Below are 26,580 nucleotides of genomic sequence, written 5' to 3' on the forward strand. Positions count from 1 at the left end.
CCTAATGAAGACAGGGAGAGTTCTCTTTTCCTGGTAAGATCAGCTAAAGAGGCACTCCAGCTGGGCTGCAGACAAGTTCCCATGGTGCCTGCTTGCCAAAGCAGGAAGAGATTTGCTGGGGCATGCTACCAGCTCTTAGGGGATGTGAAACTTGTTGCAAGCCATTCTTGACATTTTGTCTCCCTGCTCCCTCTCCCTTTTTATCTTTCAGCACAGAAAGGCATCAGTCATGGCAGGTGATGCCATCATGGTCATGAGGGGCTTGACCAAGCTCAGTAAAGCAATCCTGGAAACCCAAGCAGGACAGCTTCGGCAGGTGCTCCTTGGGGGAGATGTAGTCACCATTGCCAAGACTCTCCAGGCTGCTGCTGAGGAACAGTTCAGTTCTGCCTTGGGAAAGGTGCAGGTAAGCAAAGCTCTTTGTGCAGTCTAGTCTCATGTTTTGCTTTTTCTCCAGGTACTTTTTTGGTTTTGTTGTGTGAGTGTCTGGAAACTCACATCTTGAGTGAGAGCCTAGTTCTGAAATGCAGGATTGATAATAGTAATAATATTGCAATGCTCTGGGAATTTTTTGGAATCTGTGTGGAAGGTGCTTGGACAGCAATGGGAGGGAAATTTTAGTGTTTTCATTACTGGGTGTTGAAGACATTCTGAATAAGAAAAGTGCTCTGTTCATCTCTTCTTGTCAAAGATCAAGCTCTTGCTAAGACTGGTCAGCAGCTTTGTTGTTTAGAATCTCTTTAAACTTTGAGCACTGATTTGCCTCTCTTCTACAGTGCACTGGATGAAGGAGCTCTTTTAGAGTGCATTGGATTTATTTCAGTGCTGCTTCCTTTCTTGGCAGAATTGCTGCACGTGATATTTTTCAGAGTGGCACAGGGTCAGGTGTTTTCATGTTCCCCACTTACAGCCCAGGCTGGATTTTTCAGAACTAGCTTTCAAATGAGGAACATAAGGAAAGCCAGACAGCACCTTCTCCCATCAGAGATGGGGATAGATTTGTAAGAGCTTCACATTTGCTGTGCTGCTATCTTTTGAAAGCAAGGGGCTTATCTGTGGTACTTCTCTCATGATCCTTTAGAAAGAGTATGTAGCTCATTTTTGAAACAGAAATGAATGGGATTTTGATGATTTTTATGCAATGAGCTTAGACTACCATGGCAATCTATAGCTTCGGTCCTAGAATCTGGGCCTATGTTTTCTTGGTTCTGTTTAAGCTTGCAGTAGAACTAACTTGTGTTTTTATGGGGATAGTGCTTTGTCTTGTCATTGTGCTCCTCTTGCACTTAAGAGGAAAGAGATGTTCTGTTCCTGTGCATGTTTCTCTGCACAAGAGAACCCCAGTGAGCACAACTGCCCTGCTTTCTGTAAATAGGTTGCAAGAGAAGCTGCTGCCAAAGCAGGGCTCAGTAAGAAATCTAAATGTACAGAATTCTGATTTGAAGAGAAGAAGATACTTTACATTAAGTGATGGGGTTTTAGCTGTCTGGCATGTTTCGAAAAATCTAAATATAGAAGTAAGGTGGCTTTCTTGCTTGGTAAGTATTGTGGGCCACGGTCCCCATGTGTAAATATTTCTCCTCTCCTCCCCCACTGTGATGTTGAGGTTCATAATAGCATGAGACCTGCTGAATAACAGGAAAGAGCATGTTCTTGTTTTCTTCTCTAAGGAAGGGAAATTTAATTAGTGTTTAGGAAAGAGCCTGAAATATGCTGCCTGCTTGCCTGACCACAGCAGGGTTTAAAATCCTCTTGATTGTCTGTAATAGTCATCATTTATTTTATAGTATTGCCACTGCTGAGATAGGCAACTAGAATATGTCAAGGAATAAGTGAACAGGAGATAATGCTCTGCTGTTGATTTTTGTTTATGTATTTTTTTTGACTGAAAAGTATTAAGGAATATCTGGACTTTGTATGGCAGCTTTTGCAAGGTTAGGACAGAAAAAAGTGTCAGGAGAAGCTTGCCTGGAGTGTTGCTGTGTGCCCAAAGCTGTTATCCTTGCTCCAGGCACAGAATTTTATTTATTTTGGGATGACAACACATAGTTTAGTGGTTGAATAATGGAATGTGTTTTGCAGTTTAGGTTATGCCATGGCTGTGAAAGGCTGAGCTTACTCTGCCTCGAAGAAGGTGTCTGGTATTGCTTCAGGTGGCTTTGGGCTTGGAATTGCTCATGTTGTGTGACTGAAAACAGGATGGGAGAAGGGAAAACAATGTTAGTCTTATGTGGTATTGCATCTCCCATCACCTGTTGTTTCTGAGCAGTGCATTGCTTCTAGTGAGCTCCATATTTAGTGACCCTTTCTGGCAGTGTATGTAAAAACAAGGTGTCTCCAGTTATGGATATTTCAGAAAATGTTTAAGAATTTGTCCCATCAGTGGAGTTAAAAGGTTGCCAGAGATTCCAGGCATCCTCAGTGTCTCTTCCTTTATTTTTTGACTCTTTCTGTGAATGTCTGCTGTGCTGAAGTGTCTAAGTCTTTATAATTGCTGCTGTGGAGACATGACACCTAGCTGCATGCTCATCTCTGAGGACCGTGGGTAGGTAGGAAGCAACGTTTAAGATCTTTTCTTAAAGTATTTCAATTATTGTTTGCAGGAACTAGGCAAACAGCAGGAGAACTTTACTGACCTTGGTGAGGATTTTGGGAAAGACTATGACTTCTCAGCCAAAGAGCCATCAGATGCTCCAATGGACTTCTCCACTGCCCCTGGCAAGCCTCGAGAACACAGCGCTGAAGGCCCTGCTTACTCCTACACAACAAATGGACCTTTTAGAAATGTTGATGAGACTGGAGTTTCTGGCATGGGTCAGAAGCCTTTCCCTCCCAAAATGGATGCGAGGTTATTTGGAGGCATTAGGGACCCTGGAAATCCTTTTGCTACTGCCTTTGGACAAAATAGAGCTTTTCACCAAGACCATTCCTCTGTTGGTGGATTAACTGCTGAAGATATTGATAAAGCCAGACAGGCCAAAACAGGTTCAGGGCAGAAACCCTACAAACAGATGGTATGTTGTTTTAATTAAGGATACTCAGTACTGTGGTTTCTGTACTAGATTGCCCTTACTCATCTTCTCCTATGTTTGCCTCCTTTCTTCCTCTTCCACTATTTCCTTTTGTGGGGGCAAAAGAGGGAAATGTCAGTGCTCATTAACTCCATGGTACTTGTTCTGTCAATAGCTTTTCAGTCTCTTTTTCACACTTACTTCCTCTATATCAGATAATCTGATGTGAGAGGATGTTTAAGCAGTGTACATAGGTTTAGAATTTGACCCAGGATCCTCACAGTGGAGACAGTGGCTTCCTGTGTGGCATCTTGCAGTTGTAGAGGTGGAGGCAATGCTGCCCTGAGCATAGGTAGATTGGAGAGTAGCATAGCTCACAGTTGTTGCTTTAGTGCTTCATGCCCTTGTGTGAGTGTGCAGAACCCACAAGTGCAGATACTGGTCACATCTCTGACCTTGTGCTCCTTCCCCACATCCAGTATCAGATGCCACTGTGGGCTCACTCAGCATATTTGATGAAACTGTATACTTAGCTGCTCCTGCTGTTGTGTGTGGAGGAAGTGTCTACAGTCCTGTGAATCTGGTGACCTTCCATGAGTTCTAATTCCCTGTGTGGAAGGCAGTTTGGGTTAGCGTTGTGCAGCTTCTCCAAGTTCAAAATACAAAGGGCTGCTGAGTTGAAATTGAAAATTTCAATTTGGGGTTTGCAAACATGGTTATCAGCTCTTCTATCTTTCCTACTCTCCTTCCCTCTCCTCTGCTCACTGTTTCAGTTCATGACTTGTCCATTCTGCTCTGTATTCGCTTGAAAATCTCCCAATAGATAGAAGGCTTGGGTTCAAGGAAAGCTTTCTGCAGCATGGAGTTGTTCAGGTGCTCTAGCTTGTGCTCTGGATTTGCAGGTGTCTCACCATGTTCCCAGTTAATTTGTGGATTTCTTATTTTGTTTTTCCCCTCTCTCTCCTCTTCAGCTCAGTGAGAGGGCCCGGGAGAGGAAGGTTCCTGTCACCAGGATTGGCCGACTCGCCAACTTCGGAGGTCAGTTTGCACTCCCACATTTGCTGTGGCTGGTTACTGGCTGGCTGTGACAGGGCTCCTGCTCTGCAGCATTGGGTGGTTTCATTTGCCAGTCCAGCTTGCTAATAGGAAAGTGCTTTCCCACAAACAGCTTGATTTAGTTCAGAGCTCGATTTGGGCTTTGTCATTGCTCTTAAGAGTTTGGGGCAGATGGTTTGGGAGTGCATAGTAGAGCTGTATGTCTTCATGGTGACACATACCATGTGAGCTGTGTTGTTTTAGTGGGAGACTGAGGTGCAGGTTGTTCCCCAGCCTGTGCGAATACCCTGGTCTTGCATGTGTGATTGCACTTTTAGGAAACTCCCAGTTCTTATAGTGTGCTGTTACTGTCAAACAGAGACAGCTGGAGCAGCTGTTATTTTAAGAAATCTTTTCCCAACCTTACCCTTGCTACTTCTTTGAACGGTGTTTAAATATAAAACATATCCTCCTGTTTTTCCTTTTTGAGTACAGGGAGATGATAATAGTCAAGGTTTGATTTACTTAGCCATTGATTATAGACCATTTTCTCCCAGGGAAGATGTAAATTTTGAGCTTGTGAGATCAGGAGAGCTGAAACTTAAATGAATTTGACATGCAGAATGGGACTTACTATATCAAGAAGCTGCTCAATATCTTAAGTAATATTGACAGATGATGCTTATTTAATGTCTTGTATCCAAAGCCATCAAAGGACTTAACATGTTGCTGAAGAAAAAGGGACCACAGTATTGCAGGTGGAGAGATGAACACAGGTAGTGCTACGTAGGTAGTAGGCTGTGGTTGGGTTTTTTTGTGACTGTACTGTTTTGAGATGATAGTGTCCTATCTAGGTTGTGAACAGTCTCTCTTGTGGCTCTTGTGATTCTCTTCCACAAAATTTGATAGAGAAGCACACATACAAGGTAAACATCCTTGTGTTACAGATCCCAGAAGAAAGAAAAATAACCTGTCAAATGCAATTCAAATCAACCATTTTATAAAAAACAATAGTTATTCTTTCTCTGTGTCCTTTTGTCAGACTAATACACACACTGGGAGGAGCTGGGGCAGGGGCTGATCCTATGCAGTGAAGGAATAAACAGCAAGTGAATTTTGTGATGTTTTTCATGCTTGTCAGATCTCTTTAACCCTCTAGTCTGTTGCAGGCATCTGGCCTCACATCATGCTTAGTATTCCTTAAGGGGAAGCAGGGTTCATGATCTGCATTTTAGAGTAACAAGACATTACTTTAAAACTCACCTGAATATGCTCTTAAGCTCTAGTAGCACACCATTCTAACCTAGCCTTTAATGTTATGAGAAGTATCACAGCACTTTTATCTGCCATCTTCTGCGTTCATCTTTTGCTGCTTGCTGACAGCTGGTGGATGTGAAGTGGCAGATGACCAAATTTTCTGTGAACTTTGGGTTCCAGTGCTCTTGCTTTATGTTCCAGCTTTTGGCACCCAAGGCTGTTGTGTGAGGGAAGACTAACTTATGCTTCTAGGGGAAGTATAACCTGTCCTCTCCTAACCTCAAGGTAAAAAACAAAACAAATAGCCCCAGCAGACCAAAACCACTAAGAAAGAGTAGGAAAGAGGGGGATGGCTTATAAGCAACATCACCAGACATCTGTATGTATTTTTTTTTTTTTTTTTGGTCTTGCTACTTGCCTTCAGTTGTCAGCTTTATATGATTTAAATGGCTGGCAAGGCAGACTGCTTGCTTTTAGAGGGCTTCTGGGGGAAAATTCTTCTGCAAAAATTTTTCAGATTCTCTGGCCTCTGCAATAATGTTAACATTCATTGCTTATCTTTCCCTCTGCATTTTAATTTGCAACAGCAAAGAGAAACAGTACTGTCAGTACAGTGGCTTAGCAAACAACAGATGTGATCTATATGTAGTTTATTTCAGTTTAAGATACCCCTTGGTAATATTTTGGGACATTTTACAAGGGCCTGTGGTAACAGGATGAGGGATACTGGCTTTAAACTGACAGAAGGCAGGCTTAGATTAGTTGTTAGGAAGAAATTCTTTATTCAGAGGGTGGTGAGGCACTGGCACAGCCTGCCCAGAGAAGTTGGGGATGTCCTATTTCTGGAAGTGTTCAAGGCCAGGTTGGATGTGGGAGGGTGAAGAAATATTGCAGGAAATGTCACTGTTAACCTGTGGAATATTAGTGAGCCAGCTATGTCCTTGCTTCCTAGGACATTCAAATGATTAGAATCAAATAGGAATGGCAGAGGTGGAGGGTGATTATTTCCTGCTCTACTGCCTGGTTCTTTACATTGTCTTAAAAATAATTAAGGGCAGGAGGCTGCTCCATCTCTGTGAGGGAATGTAGCTTAAAACAAGTAAACCTTTTGTGCTGGAATTTTCTTGTGTGCTTTGGGAATGCCATCTTCATTTGAAGACCACAAGAAATCATTCTGGGAAATAAAGTGGTTGAGGTGGAATCTTTTCCTACCATCTCTACACTAGTCAAACTAGCATTTGATTCTTCTTTTAACACTTACTTTTTTTAATAAAACCCACTTTCCCCCTTTATTTCTGTATTAAAACAGTATTTTAGGGTTGGATAAGATGGAATGATGTTGAGTAGGTCAAAAACAGAGTTCATGTAACTATTTCTGGAGTTCAGATAGCTGAATTTCCCATGCTGTTGGTATGATCCCATTCTTCCTCCTGTCTTTGCATATTTTCTTTTGTCCCTTCCAGTGTTATAGGGAGCGTAACATGGCTGTGTCTCAGCCATGATGTCAGGACACTCTGGTGGGTGATGGAAAAGCTAATAACAGGACATAATACTTGGACTGCTGAGTCTGCCTAGCTTCCTACCTCTTCTGTGGGTAAGAAGAGGAAAGATTGAACGATTTTACTGGAAGGATTGAACATCGTGTTTTCCAACACTTGCATGCAATACTGCTCTGTGATCAACACAAGATCCTCTAGTGAACTTGTTAGTCCTTTATATGTATTTCTGTATGCTTCTTGCAGCAGCTGGAGTGGCTGCTGGTAAGTGTATTTTTAGTACTAAACTGCATCTTTGATTTTTATTTGTTCTTCCCAGGACTGCAATTGACAAAACAGATTTTTCTGCAGTTTTCTTGTTCTCATGTTTGTTTTGTAGCCTGATCGGTCATCAGTTCAACCTATTCAGGTCTTGATCTTTTTTTAATTTCAAGTCTCCCTTCCTTGCCTTATTTGACTTTTCTAAGCTGTTCCTGCCTCCCTTAATCATATTCCTGGTTTCCAAGTTTATTATTTTAATGATATAATAAGATTCTTTTGCAATAAAGAAAATTCAGGAAGCTTGTGGTGAAGTCTAGATTTAATGTGATTTTAACAATTTTGAAAACAAAAGAAGCAATAATGTAGTCTGTTGAGGTATGTTAGTGAAGTATATCCAGGCCTGACAGCTGCAGGATTCTGATTGTCATGTGAGTGGCAAGTGAATGTACTGGGTTTGCTTGTCAAGGGTTTGGCTGCGGGGTGACGTCTGTCAGAAGCTGCCAGAAGCTTCCCCTGTGTCTGACTCCAGGATGGATCCAAGCCAAGGCCATCGGCGACAGTGGCAGCGCCTCTGGGATGAGAGTTAAGAAAGGGGAAAAAACCTGCACAGTTGCAGCTGGAGAGAGGAGTGAGAGAAACAGCCCTGCAGACTCCAAGGTCAGGGAAGGAGGAGGTGGAGAAGGTGTTCCAGATGCTGGAGCTGAGATTCTCTGGCAGCCTGTGGTGAAGGCCCTGGTGAGGCAGCTGTGACCCTGCAGCCTGTGGAGGGCCACAATGGAGCAGAGTTCCACCTGCAGAACGTGGAGGAGCCCACAGTGGAAGAGATGGAGGCTTGAAGGAATCTGTGTGAAGCCCCCACTGGAGCAGGTTTTGCTGACAGGGCTTGTGACTCTGCAGTGGGCCCGTGCTGGAGCAGCCTGTTCCTGAAGGATTGCACCCTGTGAAAGGGCCTGTGCTTGGGCAGTCTGTGAAGAACTGCAGCCCATGGAAAGGACTCATGCTGGAGAAATTTGTGGAGAACTGTCTCCTGTGGGAGCAACCCCATGCTGGAGCAGGGGAGGAGGAGGAAGGAGCGGCAGAAAGAGCCGCTGGGGGACTGACTGTAACCACCATCCCCTTCCCCCTGTGTTGCTGTGGGGAGGGCAAGGAGGTAGAGAATTTAGGAGTAAGTTTAAACTCGGGAAGAAGGGAGGAGTAGGAGGAATGTCGGTTATGATTTACTATTAATTTCTCATTATCCTACTCTGATTTGACTGGTAATAAATTAAACTAACTTCTCCAGGTCAAGTCTGTTTTGCCTGTGATAATGATGCTGAGTGATCTCCCTGTCCTTATCTTGACCCATGAGCCTTTCAGTATATTTTTCACTGCCCTGTCCAGCTGAGGAGCTTTCAGTGTGTGCTGTGTGGTGACCGAAAGCAGGGCACAGGCTGCTCCAGGGGAGAGTCTTGCTCCCTCTGTGCTTGGCAGCCTGAGCAGAGTGATAAGAGCCCATTCAGCTCCTTTTTGTTTCGTTGTGTCAGGTGCTGAGCAAGAGGTCTTGTCCTGAACAAAACTGGTTCCAGAGCATCTCTAGATAGGCTTGATTTGAAGTGTACCAGATGCTGCAGATGCCTGGAAAATATTCTAAGAGCTACTCTGCTGGTATAGAGCCAAGTGGCATTTTCCAAGGCTGAAATAATCTGCATGAAGTGCAAAATGCAGGAGAATGACTGTATAGAGGTACTTAAGGATATTATTTTTTCAAGGTGCTGAACAATGTCTGTTGAGCAATGCTGAGAACTGTCTCAAAATTACTAATCTTGGAGGAGATACACATCTTGCAGACAAGGAAAGTGAAGGACATCTGGAGTGACCGTGCAAGTATATTAGTGGCCGAGGGGAGGAGAGTGCTTTTGCAGCACTGCAGGTTCTTTGGAGGGGTGACTTGTTCCTGGTAACAGGTGAACAGCAGCAGCTAAGCCCCATGTAGCTGCTTACTCATTTCTTCCCACTGCAGGAAGGAACAAGAAGGAGTAAAAGGGAGAAAACTTGGGATCTGAGATAAAGACAGTTTAAGAGGGGAAGCAAAGAAAGCACCGTGTTCAAGCAAAGCAGCAAGAAGACTCCCTCTGGCAGGCAGATGTCCAGGTACTTCCTGGGAAGCAGGACCTCAGCGTCTGTAGTGGTTACTTGGGAAGGCAAACACCTTAACCCTAAACATCCACCCTTACATCTTCCTTTTCTGCAAGCTAGACTGCTGAGCAGCAGCAAACACTGTGATTAGAGTTTGAGGAAGCTTTGAGGCCTTTGTTTTAACTTTAGATCTTTAAAGCCTAGCAGCTGTTTAACCATGGTCTTGGTTTTGCCTGATTTTAATTTATTTAAAACTGTTGTTGACTGGTGATTGGAGTTCATTTTTTTTCAGAAATTGGATAGAGTGGAGCAGTGAGGAAACTGTAAGAACACCTATTTAAAAAGCTCTTTTTCTAGTGCAGTCTACAGTATTAGTGCATTTGTTCAACTGTGTACATCCATGAGAGGGAAGGTGCAAAACACATTCATTTATAGTTTGATCTTGCCCACACTGATGTAAACCCAAGCTGCTTTTAAACAAGCTCTGTAACCTTTCTGGCTTTTTTCTGCAAGACCGATTAGAATCTGGTTCCTAGTGTTTCATTTATCTTAGAAGTGGTTTGTGTCTTAATGATGAAGAGATTAGAAACTTCAGATATGGTTTCTTTTATATCCGGGCAGTAAATCTGGTAATTTTTAATTTTAGACATTGTACATAGAGCCTTTAGAAGACATTGTGATGTTTTTAATTTGAAACCAATTACTGCCAGTCTAGCTCTGATAATGACCAAGCTGATTTATGGTGGGGAACATTGTTTTAGAGGTGGTGAAAGTGGGATCAAGGCCAACAGAAATATTTTGTGAGTGGCATTTAGTCTAGGAAATGACACCTTGTTGATGAGATATGTCTTTATTGGCTTCCTGTCTGATTTGGTACTGCTTGCTCCAAGTTACTCTCCTGCACGTGGGATCTGATTGGAAATGATTGTCTATCAGCATTTTAGTAGGTGTTGTTTATGCTGTCTTTGAAAAGCTTATTTGCTTGTTTTCTGTGAAGCCTAGGGGTATTTTTCTCACTTTGTTTAGCTAATAAAATCTCTGGATTTCTGGTGCAAAACGCTCATTGGTGATGAATGATTTGGCACAATTGAGGGGTCTGCATAAGTAAGTTACTAACATCAGACTTCGTTCAGTGCAACTGCATAGAAAAAATTGCAGAAAATACAGAAAAACTGTAAAAAGCCCCAAACAGAAACCATCCCACAAAAACCCCCCAAAATACCCAACCCCCAACCACCTTGTAATGTCACTGATGCCTCCTGTGCTTCACCTTATGCAGGATTCTCTGGCCCCAGTGCATATAGTGTGTAAGATTGAAAGTGGAGTTGTTTGTGAAGCAGACAAACTATACAAGCCTGAAATTGTACTGGGAGAGGGAGTGTTGTAATTGCCTGATGGGAGAGAGGAAAAGCTGCCATGTGAGATGAGGGTCACCTTGTTTGTGGCCAGGCTTTCTCACTTGAGTCTGTAAAACCTGTGCATGTGGTTCTTCCTGCCCATGTGCAAAATGCCATGTGCTGGACAGCTCTGCTTGCTTCATTGTGCTGACTTTGTTGCCTGGTTGTTTTAGCTGAGAAATTTTCCAGTAGTGCCTTGAGGAGGGCTTGGGGTGCTTGGAAAGCAGGTGCACCCAGTACTGTCAGCAGTGTGGGAGCGCAGCAGGATGCACCACTGCTGAGGAGATGTGGAGCTGCACCATCTGTTCTGGTTGCCCATGTCATGTATTATCCAGAAAAATAAATATTTTGATATTGGGAAGGCAGTGAGACCTTTGGTAGTACAAATTGCTGCATGATTAGTTCTGTGCCTCATTTAATCTTCAGTGCCTTTGCTCTGGTTATCAGAGGTAGATAACACTGCTTTTGTAGATGTAGCTTCACCTGTGGCTGTCAGACAGCACCCTGGAATTCCCTGCTTGTCAGGGTGATAGTGCATGTGGAGTGCTGGTGCTTTGTCTCCTGGTCTTACTGTTGCTGTGTGGGATTACTGCCCAGCCCAGCTCTTTGGGACTGCAGGTTGCAACACTGCTGAGGTGAGCCTCAGGAAAGAAGTGTTCTGTTCATCACAGTAAATGAGCACATGGAAGGAAGAGGCAGCTAATGAGAGCAATTAAACCTAATGCTTTGACAGCAGGGTTGCAAAACTTTGCACTCTATTGGCAGTGGCTTCATCCTAAATACGGTTTTTCCTCCTGCTATTGTGGCATGGTGGTAAATGAGAGGAATTCTGTTCATTCTTGAGAATTGTACTTTGAGAACCATCTTTAAGAGAGTTTTGGCTTATTTTTTTTTTTCTTTCTTGAAACTCCATGATTTGAGTCTACAGCAGGACATTAGCCAGAGCATAAAGTTCTGAATAACACTTGTGACATGCTTTACAACAGCCAGATGTCCCAGACTGGCCTAGCCCATGATTCTTGGCTGGCATGCTGAGCTGAAGGAGAGCTCTTTAGTATCGAGTGAAGATGACTCCATTGCAAAAGCCAGGATGTTCTAATAGAGCTGTTGTTACTAAAAATGCCTCTGTATGTGGCTTGGAAGGTTTTTTTCATACTGACTTGAGTCTTTTTCTTCTTATTTTAAAGGACTAGCTGTTGGTCTTGGCATTGGGGCGCTGGCAGAAGTGGCGAAGAAGAGCCTTAGACCTGAGGAACGCAGTGGTAAGCCCTTTCTATATACTTCCATTTTATTTTCTTCCTCTTTATTTTATCCCCACAGTTTACCTGCATTTGCCAGATTTGTATTATTTTGAAGGCTGAGTAGTGGGACAGAATAATAGGGGATATGGGTAGTTATTTTATTTTCATTATTATTCTTCATCTCTTACCTCTTCCCCATCTCAATATTCCACAGCTTCACTACATAGACAGAGGTCAGAGGAATATTCCAAGGAATGTGTTTGTGCCAGCACAATTTGTACAGCTTTACTTTCCCATAGCCAACCTTGAGATTGAATACTATCCCTGTGCCCCATTCTTGGATTGTCTTGACTTAACAGTTATTTTTAAACTGTTCAGTGAAACCATGCATTTCTATTAGAACAGAAACTTTAGATGAGCCTGTATGTCTGAAAATTTTGTTGGTAGTTGCATTCTGTTTGAAATTCATTCAAAGATGTTCTGCCTAGGAGGAACTTGGAGGATGGCTGCTCTCTTGTAAGATTGACAAAGCACTTCATGTCCCTGTTAAATGGAAATTATCTATTTCCAATATGTCTTTTGCTGCCTTCTAAAGGATTCTCATAACATGCAAAAGGCTGTGCAAATTGAACTGATCCTCTTTCCTTTTCAGCATATTTGAAGTAGGAGGTAAAATGTTCCTAAGTTGTACCTTATCATGTCATGGTGGCTTTCTTGTAAGCATGTGTGTTAATAAAATATTGTGGGGAGTGTGTGGGTTAATGGTTTAGGGCGTAGAAAATTCAGGTGCCAGAAAGCATAAGATTGCTCTGAAGTTTATGGTTCCATTCACTTGTTTGTTATCCAGGAAAAGCTTTGGTGGGATACTGCAAAATGTCAAGGTCTGTTACATTTGCTGCAGGCTGTTTGGTTTTCAGCTGGTCTCTCTGGTTTGGTATGGTTGTGTGTTTAGGTTACTTCCAGTGACTGGAGGGAGCTGATGAAAACTTGAGGTACTTGTAGCTAGAAGTAAAAATGAAGTCTAATTGTTCCTGGTTTAGAAGGTTTACTTTCAGATAATGACAACTGCTAAGTCCTTGTAATTGTACTCAGTGGGTGGTAGTATTCTACTACAAAGCCAGTCTTTGTGTCTTTGTCCTGGTCTTCTTTGGGGGTGGAAGAAGGCTGAGAACTGAACCTCTGTTTCAGGAGGTACTGTGGAGTGACTGAAGAATGAAGACATTTGCGGGGACGGGGGAGAGATTAAAAAAACAAAGCAACTGAACCAAAAAAATCCCAACTGAAAGAAATTCCCAAACCATAAAGCAACACTTCAGGATATGAAGCACATTCCCATTAGTAGAAGGCAGGGGTTGTGGATGACCCAGGACTCTGCTTTTATTTGGAATACCAAGATGCAGATATTAACAGCAAGGTAATACAGAGCAGCCCAGCAGAGAAAAAGTATCCTTGGCAAAGAGTTCTTGTTTCTCTCCAAGACCTGAGGTGTTTGAGGATGGGTGGGTTTCTTTGCTTTGATTTAAAAACATGCACTCAGGCAAACACAGCTCATCCTGTAGAGAATCCTTCAAGGCTTTCTGCTTTCAGCACTTGGGCTGTTTGACAGGTTGTTGATACCTGTGGGAAGCTGATAATTTGTGTTGTTTTTAGAAGAGGTGGAATTGCACAACTGTTGGTATTTTTCTGCTTGCCAGAGTATTTTCTAATTGGGTACACCCCAAGTGAAAACATGAGCTTGCAGAGCTATGAAATTTGAGGGAACAACATGAGCTTTCTCAACATAATCTCTCTTACAGCATGAGAAGGATTACCTTTTTTTTATTTCAAGGGCAGAAGACACTTTCCCCTTTCAATAAAGCAATTGCCCCTCTAAACTTTTATCTTCTTGATGGGGAAACTACTATTTTTCTCAAGTCAGAAGCCTGTTCTACAGTCTTGAATCCTCCTTTGGAAGAGTGATTTTCTTGAACAAAGACTGATTAAAAAATAAGGCAATGAAAACTGCCAACTTCAGTGCCAGGCAGGGAATTAGGAAATTACCTGGCTTTTATTTTTAGGTGTTTGTTTGTCTTTTCTTGTTGCTTTCCCTCTTGCTGTCAAGTCTGCTTAGATAAGATCTTGGAGCATTAGTTGTGCTGTAAAGAAAAATAATACCAATAGTGGAACTGAAAATGGGCAAAGAGCAGCAAGTGTGGGGGTGAGGCAAAAGTGAAAGACTTCCATCCTTTGTACTCTTCTGCAGCTTCTCAGGCCAAAGACACAGGTTTGCAGGTGACTCAGCTATAGCCTTTAACTAGTGTCCTTGGATGTGTGTTTTCCACAGTATTTTAGAGTGGTGAATGAGAGCTCTCTCCATGGGCTCTCCATTCCTGCAGAAATGCACAGCACAGGTACACAGTGGAAGTCCAAGATTCCATTTTCTTACTGTTTTTCTGACAGTACCAGCCTGAGCTATTCTTGGGGAATTCTCATGATATAAGTATCACTACATTTCTTTAAAAATACCTCTGCACCCCTTTGCAGATTTCAGATTAAGGCATTTGTTTCCAAGTTTTGTGGCTGGCACAAGCTCAGTGCCAGGAGTTTGGGCTGAGACCGGTCTCTTTTGAGAATGACATATTGTACTGTTCCTGGGAGGCTGCTGGAGGATATAATTTCTCTCCCTACTGTTGCAATATTAATAGTAACTTCTTAGCACTCCAGACTTAAACAAGTGGAACGTGTGTGTATGCCCAAAGGCATTCCTAAGAATTTCACACTCTCACTGGTGTCCAGGAGTAATGAGGAAGAGCTTTCTCTTGGTTGCCTTCCTCTTGCCTAGTTAGTACAGACTAAAGTGTCTTCACACCTTTAAAATGGAGTTAGGAACACTGGTCCTTTTGTCCCACCTCCTTAGCCAGACACTCCTGAGCTACGCATGATCCTGACAGCACATCTTGTACTTCTTCTTTCCATTGCTGTTACCAGAGGGACTGCAAATTCCTACTCTCCTGCACTTCTTTAGCAGTTGAGCTAATGCTGATCTGTCTTTTCCTGCTCAGCTTCCTCATCTTTGCTTAGTAGCCACAGGATGCTTCTCTCCCTGCTTTGGAATGTCTGTTTCCATGAACAATTCACTTCTTCAGGGACTTAGCCTAGAACAAATACATCTGGTACAAGAGTTGGTGAATTTCTTCCTTTTCCATCCAAGCCTGATGTCCTGGACATAAATTCATTCTGCTGCCAAATTCTTCTAAGAAGGTGCAGGTTTGGATTTTTAAAAGTGCTTAAGGCCCTAATGCTGCCATCTTTAAGTGGTTTGGCTCATCCTATTTTGTTAAAAAGAGGATGACTGACTTGATTGCAAGTTTGAATTTTCCTGGTAATAGGAAAGGCTGATAACCTTCTCTGTCACTGGTGACCTTGATGGCAGCCTCAGTATTTAAAGTGTGTATGTAAATACACACTTGTATGTAAATACAATGTAAGGCCCACACAGGGTAGGAGTGGGAAAGTAGAATAAATTCGCAGGAATTAGAATGAGAGTGCCCAAATAAACAGCTGCTGTTACAAGTATAGAGACTGGGTTCAAGGACAACTTTGTCACTTATTAATGATCTGTCCTGGGCAGTTCTTCAGGCACTGCACAAATGCCAGGCTGCACAGAGCCCTGACAGGCTGGCACTTGGCCTGGATTTGAACACAGAGGGATTTTCTTATGAAAGGCAGTAATGCAATATCCTTGGGTTGTCAGTGTCAAGTGCTTAGGCCATATTCTTGAATATTCCCTTGCCCCAAAGTTTCTGTGGCAGATGGTTCTAAAGCAAAGTCCAGTCACTAGTTTTCCATTTGACAGTGGCAAAGAATGTGGAAGAGGAGTGATGCAGCAGTGAGTTGCACACAGATTTGGAAAGGTTCATGCTGATTCTGAATTTGGAAAGGGAAATAAAAAAAAGTGGGTCAAGTACTAGTGAGGGTGTCTGCCTGCTACCTGTTCTGTGGAAGAACTCACAGGCCCAGGCACTGTGACTGCAGGAGCCTTAATTTCTGAGGTGTCCACGTTGCCACAGCCTGTATGTGACTTCTGTCTGCCTTTTTTTTTTATTTCCCTGATGAAATAGGTGAATCCAGCTTTGTGATCTGAAGATGGGGAGGAAATAATGTGAGGCACCAAAAGGTGCCAGTCATCTTTGGGTAAAATGTTAACTCACTGAAAATTGGTATATTTTTTAGTGAACTTGGGGTGGGTTTTATCCTCACTCCCTTTCCACTCAGCCTTGGAAGCCTGTGTCTGTTTTCTCTCTGCTTGCCATTGACATAGTACTGCTTTTCACTCTTGCTTCCAGGTCACTTTGTTGTTCATGCACACTTGCAGCGAAGCACATGAGCAAGAGCTGCTCATGTGCTGTTGGGCTGCCTGGTGATCAGGTATTGCCCCTGGAGGCTTGACTTAAATGAGAAGCCTGCCAGGAGAAGAGGATTTGGGACTGCCTGTGTTGGTTCTTTCTCTGATAAGAGTTGAAATTGCCAGGGTTCACTGGCTTCTCAATGTGGCTTTAATCATTAACTAACCCCTTTATTCTGCTGCTGACTCAAAGGAGCATACTTTTGTGTGCAGTGGTGAAGATTTTGATTCATTGCTTTCCCTAGCTCCTGTTTGTCATCTCATACAGGGATTTGCCTCATCATTGCTAAGACAGTTTTCCTGATAGGACACTTTAGAGACAGCTTTTCAAGTGTGCAAAGCCAGATCCTTCTGCCCCGGGTAGCTCTACCTGTTTAGTTTCTAAGTCTGCTTACATCCATTATCCAGAGTTAAATGTGCTCCAAGGATTGCAGTGTGCTGAAAATGGTGAATTCTGGACCTATCCTGCTTTTCTATGTCCTGCTCTCAAGAGCAGGATGGCTGTCCTGTGTAATCCTTGTGTTTTTATTCCACTTTTTCCTGTATATTCTTGACTTAGGGCAGGGATTTGTAGAGAGAGATGTCCCACATGCAATGCCATCTTGCTGCTATCCCACAAAACAGATGAAGGAAAGAGGGGGGATGAAGAGCAGGAGAGTAGCCTGTACCTGACACATCTGTGCTCTGCCAGTGGAGAATTCTGTGGAATCACTTCTGCAGGGAAGGTCTGTAAGCATCCCAGCTGCTTGCATGGACTGAAGGGTGTCTGTCAGATCAGTAACATGCTTGGCACCTGAAGAAATGGAAAAAGTTGTGGGAGCTACCAGAGTTTAGACAGCAGCTACTTCAGTCTGTCAGTGTTGTTTCTCCTGTCCCCCTGGCCAGTCTAAGTCCCTCTTTTTACCTTCCTGAGAGCTACCAGGTGATGGAGGATCTCTGGCTGCTCTAGTCAGCATGTGACACACCAGTAATTTCCATCTGCTGCCTGAGATCTGCAGGGCTGTTTTCATCTGCTGTGCCTTTTTGGGTGCTGCTTATTGTTTATGGGGACTTCAGGTGTTCTCTCCTGTTCCTCTTAAGTATTCTAAAAACGATGTAGCTGCAAGATCAGCATATTAGCTGTGAGCTCTGCAGCCTGGCTGCAAGGCCTGACCTTCCTCCTGCCTGGCTCTCTATCAGCAAGAGCTGATCTGCAGTCTCAGCAGAAGAGGTGGGTGGGTATCTGCCTGCCCTCTCTGTCCCTGGCATTGCCCTGGAAGGTAGTTCTGGGTTGCTTCTCCCAAAGGGACCACAGACTAGAATCAGAATCTCTTTCCCCTCTCCCTTAATAAAAATTGAAGTGGAGGGAAAGTGCTTCTTATGCCACACAATCCCCCTGTTGCGTACTAGGAATTGTGACGCTGGTGTGTACTGGGCTGAGTGACCTCTCTGAGCCTGTCAGGCTTTAGACATGCTTGGGGACAGGAAAGCATGTGTTTGAGTGTGTATATTTTGGCCTTGTTCTGTGCAAGCTCTCACAATAAGAGGTGGGAAGAGGCCTGTTGGTCTGTGCCAGCGTGCTTCCAAGGCTTTTGAGGATTCCCCCTTGCTGTGGCTCACTCCCACTGCCCTTCTGAGGCTATGGCTGTGCTGCAGCCCATGTTGGGGGACTCAAGACGCCTTTGCACAGTGTTTTAGGCTGTGCTGGCTGGCACAGTGAGTTTGAGCACCAATGTCTACCCAGGATCCCAGACAGCTTGCAGAGCAGCACAGACATTCTTGGAGGCTGTGACTTGCTGCTCCTGGCCCTCAAGCCAATTATGTCAAAGTTGTCTCAAGGCACATGTACAACTTCAGTCCATGCTCTGGGCTGCAGTGAAGGCACTGTAGTCCCAGTTTGATTTCCCTAGGGAAGGGCAAATCTCCTGTTGAATGTGGGCTAACACAGTGGAGTGAGCTTGCCAAGATAAGGGTTCATCGTCTCTCCTTGCCCTCAGGGAAGAAAGCAGTGATGGATTCTAGCCCGTTCCTGTCAGAGGCCAATGCAGAAAGGATTGTGAGGACGTTGTGCAAAGTCCGGGGAGCAGCACTGAAGCTGGGACAGATGCTAAGCATTCAAGGTAAGTGGCTGCACAGGTCTTTGGCTGTCCTTAGTCAAGCGTGACACAGGGTCAGCTGTCTGCAGTCGGGCAGTGTCAAGTGAATGTGGATGGAGACTCTGAACAAATGGCTTTCTCCTGTGAGAGCAGTGATGGAAATGTTTGAGTTCCATCTAATCCCAGCACCAAAATAAGTAGATGCATGCACTTATACACCACTGATCTCTCAATGTCCTTATTGTGTGTAACTGAAATTGGCTGACAGTAGGGTGACACTGAATTTTAGTGTCTGTGTTAGCAGCAATTGTTAAGAAGCAGGGCTGTTTTACACTCTAATTGCAGGTGTCATGCTAAAGGAGAAGGATGAAAACAAGAATGTGATCCTGTTCTTTGTTCACCAGAAGTGAAGGTTATAACCACAGTGCTCTCTCCCATTATAGCAACCTTTTTATGGTTTACATGCTCTGTGGGCACTGAAGCTTTACTGGGAAAGCTAGTACAGCTGATCATCTTATCAGGTATAAAACACTTGTTTCCACCCTGAGAAGACTTCAAACTGCTATTTAACCCATCGAGCTCTGAGGCCAGTGACCACAGGTGAAGGCACGAGTGACATCAGTGTCTGCACTGAACTGTTAGGTTACCCCTGGAAGATGGCAAGTGTGCTCACTTCAAACCTTATCTGGATCTTTCCAGTTTGCCTTTCTGCCCAGCCTGATAGGGAAGGAAAGAACCAGCCAAACATATCTGGAAGACTTGTCTGGAAATAGCTTTCAATATGTTTCTGAAATTGAGTAAGCGTCTGAGTGTTTGAAGTACTCACTTTGCTTGGCTTGTGCTCCTACTTGAATTTTTTTAGGTATTAGCTGATGAGACTGGATCTAGTAGAGTTTTAAATACTTCGGGCTTGCCAACAAAACAAGATCAGTTCACTGTCCCAGAGAGCTCTGATTGGCATTTCATTTGCTAATCAATTGCTTTAGCTGGGTGCCAGGCTGATGGCCACCTGGCAGAGCCTAGTGGGAGGCATCAGCTGCTGCATCAAAGGCTGCCACCCACATGCTGTTTTCTGACCCTCTAGAAACTGCCGGGTGCCACTGATGGCTCACAGTGCAAATCCAGGAGAAGCTCCTGTGCTCCTTGCTTTCTAGTGCCTCTGGTATGTGGGCTGAGTGAGCCATGCCTGGAAATAAGCTCTGCAGTTAAACTCATCTAGCATTGGTGAGATTAATTTCAGATTCTTGGGGCACCACTGAGTTGTGCCTGCTGTGTGCCCAAGCCTGGTCACACCTGCCCTAGGCCTGGATGTGAGTGCAGAGAGGGGAGCTGTGCAAGGCTGGCTCTGAGGAGCAGAAGTGCTCTGGATTTTTATAACTGGCCTGCTGTCTCCTAATGTTACGGTGCTCTGGCAGAAGTGTCAAATACTTGCTGATTGACTTCACTCTGGTGTCAGGAACAGGCCTTCAGCTACCTTGGGACAGGAGTCCAGCCCTCATTTGGACTCTTGCTATAAGTATGTGAACTCTGCTGTGCCTGGCAGGAACACAGACCCATGGTGACCTTGATGGAGGACAGCTGTGGTGAAATAAATCAGATACCATCAGCCAGCAGAGTGTCTGCTTCTTGGGGTGGCTGTTTGGACAGGAGGGCTTCATGCAGGTCCTGCCACTTCATGGGCTTTTCTGTGGCCTGGTGAGTTTGAATTCACTGCTTCTGTCAGCAGGTCTGCGTGCTAACTGGGGCAGAGGCTCCCTGTAGCTGAGCACAAGTTATAAAACAGTGTCCTTAAAACCCCTGATGTCTGTTGTTTCCCTGATGTGAGTCAGTGGATTTGTGAGGGACCTACATTCCTAAAGGACACACACAAAAAAGATGCCAAAGGCCCCCAGTCATCCTGTGTTCTGGGAGATGTTGGAAAGGCAGCTGCATTTGCCAGCTGAGAGTGCCCTACCTTGGCTGCTGCTGCTTCATCTTTTGTTCCAGTGAGGCCTCACCAGTTGACCACAAAGACGTAAAACCTTATTATTCATCATCATGTTGTAAGCCTGGATTTGGCAGAGTTGCTTCCACTCTAAGACTGATTTTTAACATTGCTGCTGAGTTTCTGTACAGTCAGCCTGGACTTGCAGGTTTCTTGGCTGTTTGACGTCATGAACAAAGGGTGGGGGTGGTCCAGCACCCCAGTTAAGGATGGATGTCCTCTCAGACCAGGGGTTGAAACCCCTTGAGAGGTTTATGGATGTCAGAAGTAAGCAGAATAAAGGAAGATGATCCTTAATGCCTGTGGCAGATGCTGATGCTTTGACACAAATGACTTCTGGGGGTGGGAGCCACTCTTAGTGAGATAATTCTCCTTCTGCCCAGTCACCCTTGGCAGTGCAGGTAACACATTGCAGCATGATGGTTAATGCCTTCACATAGCCCTGAGAATATTCCTTAGAATGTTCAGAGGCTGGGCAGTGATACACTATCACTAACAGAGCAGATGTTTTTTTCAGTGTTTGAGGTGCACATGCAAATGCAATGTCTCACCTTCTTGTGGGTTTGTAAGGTCACAGCAGGAGTTCTACTCACTGTTCCTGCAAAGCCTGCTTTTCTCCAGCTTCCAGTGATGGAATGGGAGAGCCTCTTAAAAACTCCTGTTGGTTCCACAGTGGGGTTTTGTTAGTACTTTTAAATGCTGCTATGGCTTCAGTGGGAATTTGTAAACAATGCTGAGTGTTAATGTTACACCTCTGCATTAATTTTCTTCTCCATTCCTTTGCACCCTTCTTCCCAGGAAGGTCCTCTTAAGGTCACTGTTTGTTTCTTATTTCCTAGTATAGACATAAGGTGGTTCATGTATGTGTGTTTGGAGAGGAACAATAATTTTTTATTAGAATATCACAATCCCATGTGCAGGTTCAGTTCTCAGGATCAAGGCCTGTAGCATGGACTTTTCCAGTCTGGGAGAGCAGCAGAAAAATCGGATTCCTCTATAATAATTTATGAAATGAAAAGCTTGCCAGAAATGGTAGTTTTCTTCGGAGTTGTTGCAAAAGCCTTTGCTCAAGCAGAGGACTAATCTTTCAAGATGTCCTAGCCCTTCATCTTATGAATGTGAATATTTGCTTGCTAAATCCTTCTGACTTGAAAGTTTTGGTTCAGCTGTGTTCTCCTCTGCCCACTTATAGTTGCTCTGCCTTTGGGCAGTTGTTTGCAGTAGATCGGTTGTTTACAGTATCAGCAGATGCTGAATCCTGATTTTTTCAAGAGTTCAGTACTTGTGTAAGTGGTGTTTTACCATTGCACAGCGTTCAATGCTGCTGCCCCTTCAAATGAACTGGATTAAACCACGTCAGGAACCTTGGAGTGTTGGGATGGGGTCCCTTCTGTGACCTGTGTTTCCACGAGGCAGTGGCTTCTCCTAGACCTGGATGTTGTACTGCTGCCAGCCAGAAGATGGGCTGCTGTGTGATAGAGGCAGATCACTCTGCTCTTGGGTCTATGCTGTCTGTAACCACACCAAAAGAACTAAATAATTAGTTCTAAAATCTTCTCCCTGGGGTGTGCCTGGGGCAGGACAGCCTGACTTGAATGAATGCAGGAGCAGTTTCTTTGTGTGTTGAAGAATGCAATGCCTGCACTGACTGCTGTATGCTTTTCCTTGGCAGATGATGCCTTCATTAATCCCCACCTCCAGAGGATTTTTGAGCGTGTACGTCAGAGTGCTGACTTCATGCCAATAAAGCAGATGACGGTGAGGAATATTCCTGAGTGCTTATCAGAGAAAGGGACAATGGAAGAAAAAATGTCACCTGTGACATGCTCTAGTAAGGGAGGTAGATGGGGATCAATAATGTTACATACTTTAAGTTGTGGGTAACATGTGATTCCTTCTTGCAATTATGTACTGTCTTTTCTATCAAAAAAATGGAAGTTTGGGTCTAGACAGAGGGAAAAAAATGTGGAGGTTTTTCATGTCCTGAGATTAACGTTGATGGAGCAGAGTGCTGCACAAAAATATGGTTATAAGGCCTTGTTGAGTGTAGCCTCCTCCTGTGTTTCCTCTTGTCTTTCTTGTGGGTCTTAAGCTGGTGTCTAGGTATGTCTATATCTGCATCCCATTTTGGAAACAGACGTACAAGCCTTAGTCTGCTGGAAAATTACCAGCAGCTTTGTCCTTACCATTGTGGTTAATTTGACATCAGGAAGACCCAGAATGAAGCAAACTAAGTTTGCTTTCCCCAGTGTATATGTTCTCTGTAAATTAATGTGTAAAGGGTGGTGGAGAAGGAACTGCCAGCACTACTTATCTTTTGAAAGACACTAAGCAGAGCTAGAACTGAAATATGGCAGTCTGGCAGGGTAGCAAAAAAGATGTTAAAGCAGGCTGTGATGTTTAATTGTCAATATTGCCTTAAAGAGAGTCATGTCTGGATTGCTTCTGTTCAGGTTGGCAGGATGATGAAAGAGAAGAAATAGCGAACTCCTTGCTCATTTTCTGGACGATAGCAAGTGGCACCTAAAAGGGGATGTTTGTATTGCCAAGGCAGTAGTGTTTGTGTTCAAGATTTATGTCCTTAGGGCAGAGATCTGATCAGCACCTTTTCAATGCTGGGGCAGTATTGCTGGCTGGACCACTCCTTGCCTTGGTGTGCAATGACAAGGCACAGAGGATGATCTAGAAAGCAGGTTATAGGTACTCAGAACTCAGTTACCTTAGAGGAACGTGATTTCCAAGACTGAAAGTCTTAAATCTTTGTTTCCCTTACTCTGATCTTCTCTATTTATTTGTAGAAAACTTTGAACAACGATCTCGGCCCCAACTGGAGGGACAAACTGGAGTCCTTTGAGGAACGCCCCTTTGCTGCTGCTTCAATTGGTCAGGTTCATCTGGCACGCTTGAAAAATGGGAAAGAAGTTGCCATGAAAATCCAGGTGGGCTTTCCAGACCAGCCATGTCTTGTTTGTAGTTATAGAAGGGCAGGGGAGTTATGTGCTAGACAAATAGGAAACATTTTTTAATGCAAGTGAAGGTGTGCTGTCTTACCTAATGCAAGCTGAGTGGAAAAGAAGGGAAAGGTTTTGCAGCTTGAGCCAGTCTGAGTCCAGATGAGCAGGAGACATTCCATAGATAATTCATTGCAGTATGGGGTAATGGTGCTGATGGACTGCCTGTACTTTTAGTGCTGTGTGGGAGGGTCCCACCTGCTCCACAAGTCAGTCACCTTTCTGGGATGTACACATACTCCGGGCCCCTTTCTGGGTGTCAGCAATCTCAGGTGGTTGTTTCCAACAAAATGAAGTTCTAGAGCTAAAGCTCCTTGTACAGCATGGTTTATAATCCCAAGGAGTGAGGTCCCCTGCTGACTGAGCAGTATCCCAGGTAAAGCTGGCCAACTCATTGGTGGGTTTTTGTAGTATGGGGAGACTTTAAAAATAGTATCAATGGGTGCTGATGTCTTCTCAAGCCATTTCTGTCCCAGGTACTCGCTGAAGTCAGGCCAAGGTAGCAGCAGCAGAAACTCAACCCTCTGGCATCAGCACACATTCTCCTCAGCAGTGCAGGCTCCTTCCCTTCTTGACAGACAAGGCGAACACAGGAGGAGCTGCCTTTGCCAGGACTGGGCTGGGGCCTCACCACTTGCCCTACTGCTGGGAATGACACACTGGGGCTTCCAGGGGTGTGTGCTTTCAGCTGTGGGAGGGAAATGACTGACTGCCATGGCTGTTGTGAGATTTGTGCATCTGAGAACCTGTCATGTGTTGCAAGAATTCCCATCAGAGGATCTGAACTCACCATTCTGATTGCAAGGAGCTGCACCTTAACCTTTCTGTCTGCCCCCCCCGGTTTAGATGCTGGGCTTTGAATAAGCTTTTAGAGGTGGGATGTGTGGCTCAGGGATGCCCTGGCTCATTGCCAGGCTATAGGTGGCTGTGATGTAGGGGCAGTGGATGCTGAGCCAGGTGGTTTTTATCATACCCTGTACAACCAGGTCATTTAATCTCAAACCTGCCTTCTCCCATTCTGTCCTGCAGTACCCCGGAGTTGCCCAGAGCATCAGCAGTGATGTCAACAACCTGATGGCTGTCCTGAGCATGAGTAATATTCTCCCTGAAGGTAAAAAAACAGAGACCCTGGCAGGCCTTGCGTTCCCACTGGTGCGGGTTGAGTTCTGCCAACCCCTTTCAAGCAGCGCATTTCACATGTCCCTCTGAAGACTGGGGCAAAGGACTTAAGGATACTAATCTGCCCAGGAGCAGATTTCCTGCAGAAAGCAGGAGAGGGAGCAGATGTAGGCAGAGGGTGCAGGGCCAGCTTGGGGAGCCATGCTCTGTTCCACTGTTCTGCTGCAGAGCTGCTACTGCTGCCTTTGCTGGGCACATGCCTTGCTCTAGTGCCCACTTTGTGGGTTGGAAAATGCACCTGTGTGTTTTCTGGACATGAGTAGGCACAGATGCACCAGAGTAACCTGCACTTGTCTCTGTGTATCCTGTATAGAGATAGACCCATAGGGATTCTTGGCAAACTAAATAGTGCCTGCGAATACTCAGTTTTGATGGCTTTCTGGGTTTGGACTGGTGGGCAGTGTTCAGGTGAGGTAGTCTTACTTTATCCTGTTACTTTCTGGTACATTTGGCAGAATTCATTCTTCTCCACATTTCCTTGTAGCTCCCCATGCGTGTCATTCTGTGCTCTTCCCAGATGTTCTGTATTCTTTCCAGTCAGAGTTGTGGAGAACTGTGAAACTTAGAACTTGCTCAGTGTCCCAGCATATGGATAAGTCCCTTTTCCCACAGGGAATGCAGAACTCAGTACTATTCCTTTTTCTGAATACCTGCCTGCAGAAGCTGTAGATATTAGTGGGACTGTACAAATGTTCTAAAATCAGGCTGGATTCTAAAATTCTGGAATCTAAAATTCAGGCTGTTCTAAAATCTGGGACTGTTCTCTCTGGTGGCTGGGCAGGGCCCTGCAGAGGTTGCTGCAGCCCCAGCTGTGTCTGGCCCAAGAAGTAGTTTGGTTTCCAACTTCAAAACTAAGAAGACTGAGCTTGGCATCTCAGGCCCTGGCTACGTGCTGCTGCTGCAGTGCCCTGTATTAGTCATGCTGACTGTTTCTACCTGGCAGTGCCTGCTGCCACTTGGAGGCAGGTATGGTTTGGAGCCTGCCTTTTGCCCCATGTTCAGGTGCTTGTCTTTGGTGTGTGTCCCTGCACAGTCATGCCAATAGAAGGAATGGACAGCTTGGGCTGTGGGCTGGGAGAGGACAGAGCTCTGCTGCATAAAGCATTGGTGTATATGTACCTTGACTTAGGAGCAGCTCTGTAGCCTGGGCCTGGGATTACTACACAACCTACATCTATTGGGAAATATACCTTGGCTCTCTGGGGCCTCCTGTACTCCTCAGCTCAGAGCTGGCTGGATAGCAGGCTGCTCCTCAGCTGCAGCTCTGCAAGGTTAGCCTGAGGAGATCTTTTTTTCCTAAGCCTGCTCTCTCCTGTGCTGTTTGACTTTCAGGTTTGTTCCCAGAGCACTTGATTGAAGTTGTGAGCAGAGAGCTGGCCCTAGAGTGTGACTACCTGAGAGAAGCTGCCTGTGCAAGGAAATTCCAGTATGTTCCCACCATTGCCTTCAGCCCCTTCTCTCTCTGTGTGTGTGTGAGAGAGAGAGGCAGGAGAGGCTGCTTAATTTCAGGAATGGGGAGCTGACTGCTGTGCCCTGCCATATGGGTGCATGGTTGTGGCCTGATCTGTCCCTCAGAACCACCGCCTTGTCTCACCTGACTGGGCATGGCTTCAGTCAGCTGAAGTGTGATCACCTATCCTTCCTTCTCCTGTGCAAGTCTGTCTGCTCTGCCACATGTGAAGGTGCTGCAGTAACTCCTGAGGCTAGGTTGCGGTGCTCTTCTGTGTGCTGTTATCTCAACCTGTTGTGAACTTCTCCCATCCTTCAGCCTAGGAGGTTTTCAGTTCAGTTCCCTTAAAGCAGTTACCAACACCAGTGCTGCCTGCTCCCTTGGCCATAGCATCCAGATTATTTTTATATGGTGGCTGGATGGTCTTCCTGTCCTGCTGCAGAGCTGCCCCTGTGGCACTGCTCCCCTTGGCAGAGTAATTCTTCCATGTGTGTAGTCTGGCTCTAAAGCCAAGTGGGGTGAGCAAAAGAACCCAGTGCCCCTTGATGCACTGGCCTGGAGCCTTCTTAATATCACTGCTCTGGCAGGAGATGGGACCTCAGGAGCTGGCAGCAGCTGTAAGTCACTGGCAGGGTTTCTGCTGACTTAATCCCTACTGTAATTGCTGAGGAAAACATATCCTGG

General features: G+C 44.8%; 1 protein-coding gene across 1 annotated transcript in view; it reads left to right on the forward strand.

The window, feature by feature from the left end:
* The first annotated feature begins 229 nt into the window (after nucleotides 1-229).
* COQ8A (coenzyme Q8A) overlaps nucleotides 230-26,580 on the forward strand; it is a 30,535-nt gene continuing 4,184 nt past the window's right edge. Inside the window, exons 1-9 of the mRNA XM_062489339.1 lie at nucleotides 230-406; nucleotides 2,604-3,014; nucleotides 3,983-4,049; nucleotides 11,760-11,834; nucleotides 18,174-18,296; nucleotides 21,929-22,014; nucleotides 23,055-23,195; nucleotides 24,297-24,378; nucleotides 25,779-25,872. Of these exons, the coding sequence (XP_062345323.1) occupies nucleotides 230-406; nucleotides 2,604-3,014; nucleotides 3,983-4,049; nucleotides 11,760-11,834; nucleotides 18,174-18,296; nucleotides 21,929-22,014; nucleotides 23,055-23,195; nucleotides 24,297-24,378; nucleotides 25,779-25,872 (1,256 nt within the window). The remainder of the gene's footprint in view (nucleotides 407-2,603; nucleotides 3,015-3,982; nucleotides 4,050-11,759; nucleotides 11,835-18,173; nucleotides 18,297-21,928; nucleotides 22,015-23,054; nucleotides 23,196-24,296; nucleotides 24,379-25,778; nucleotides 25,873-26,580) is intronic.

Source organism: Cinclus cinclus, chromosome 3 (genome assembly GCF_963662255.1).
Source record: "Cinclus cinclus chromosome 3, bCinCin1.1, whole genome shotgun sequence".
NCBI lineage: Eukaryota > Metazoa > Chordata > Aves > Passeriformes > Cinclidae > Cinclus > Cinclus cinclus.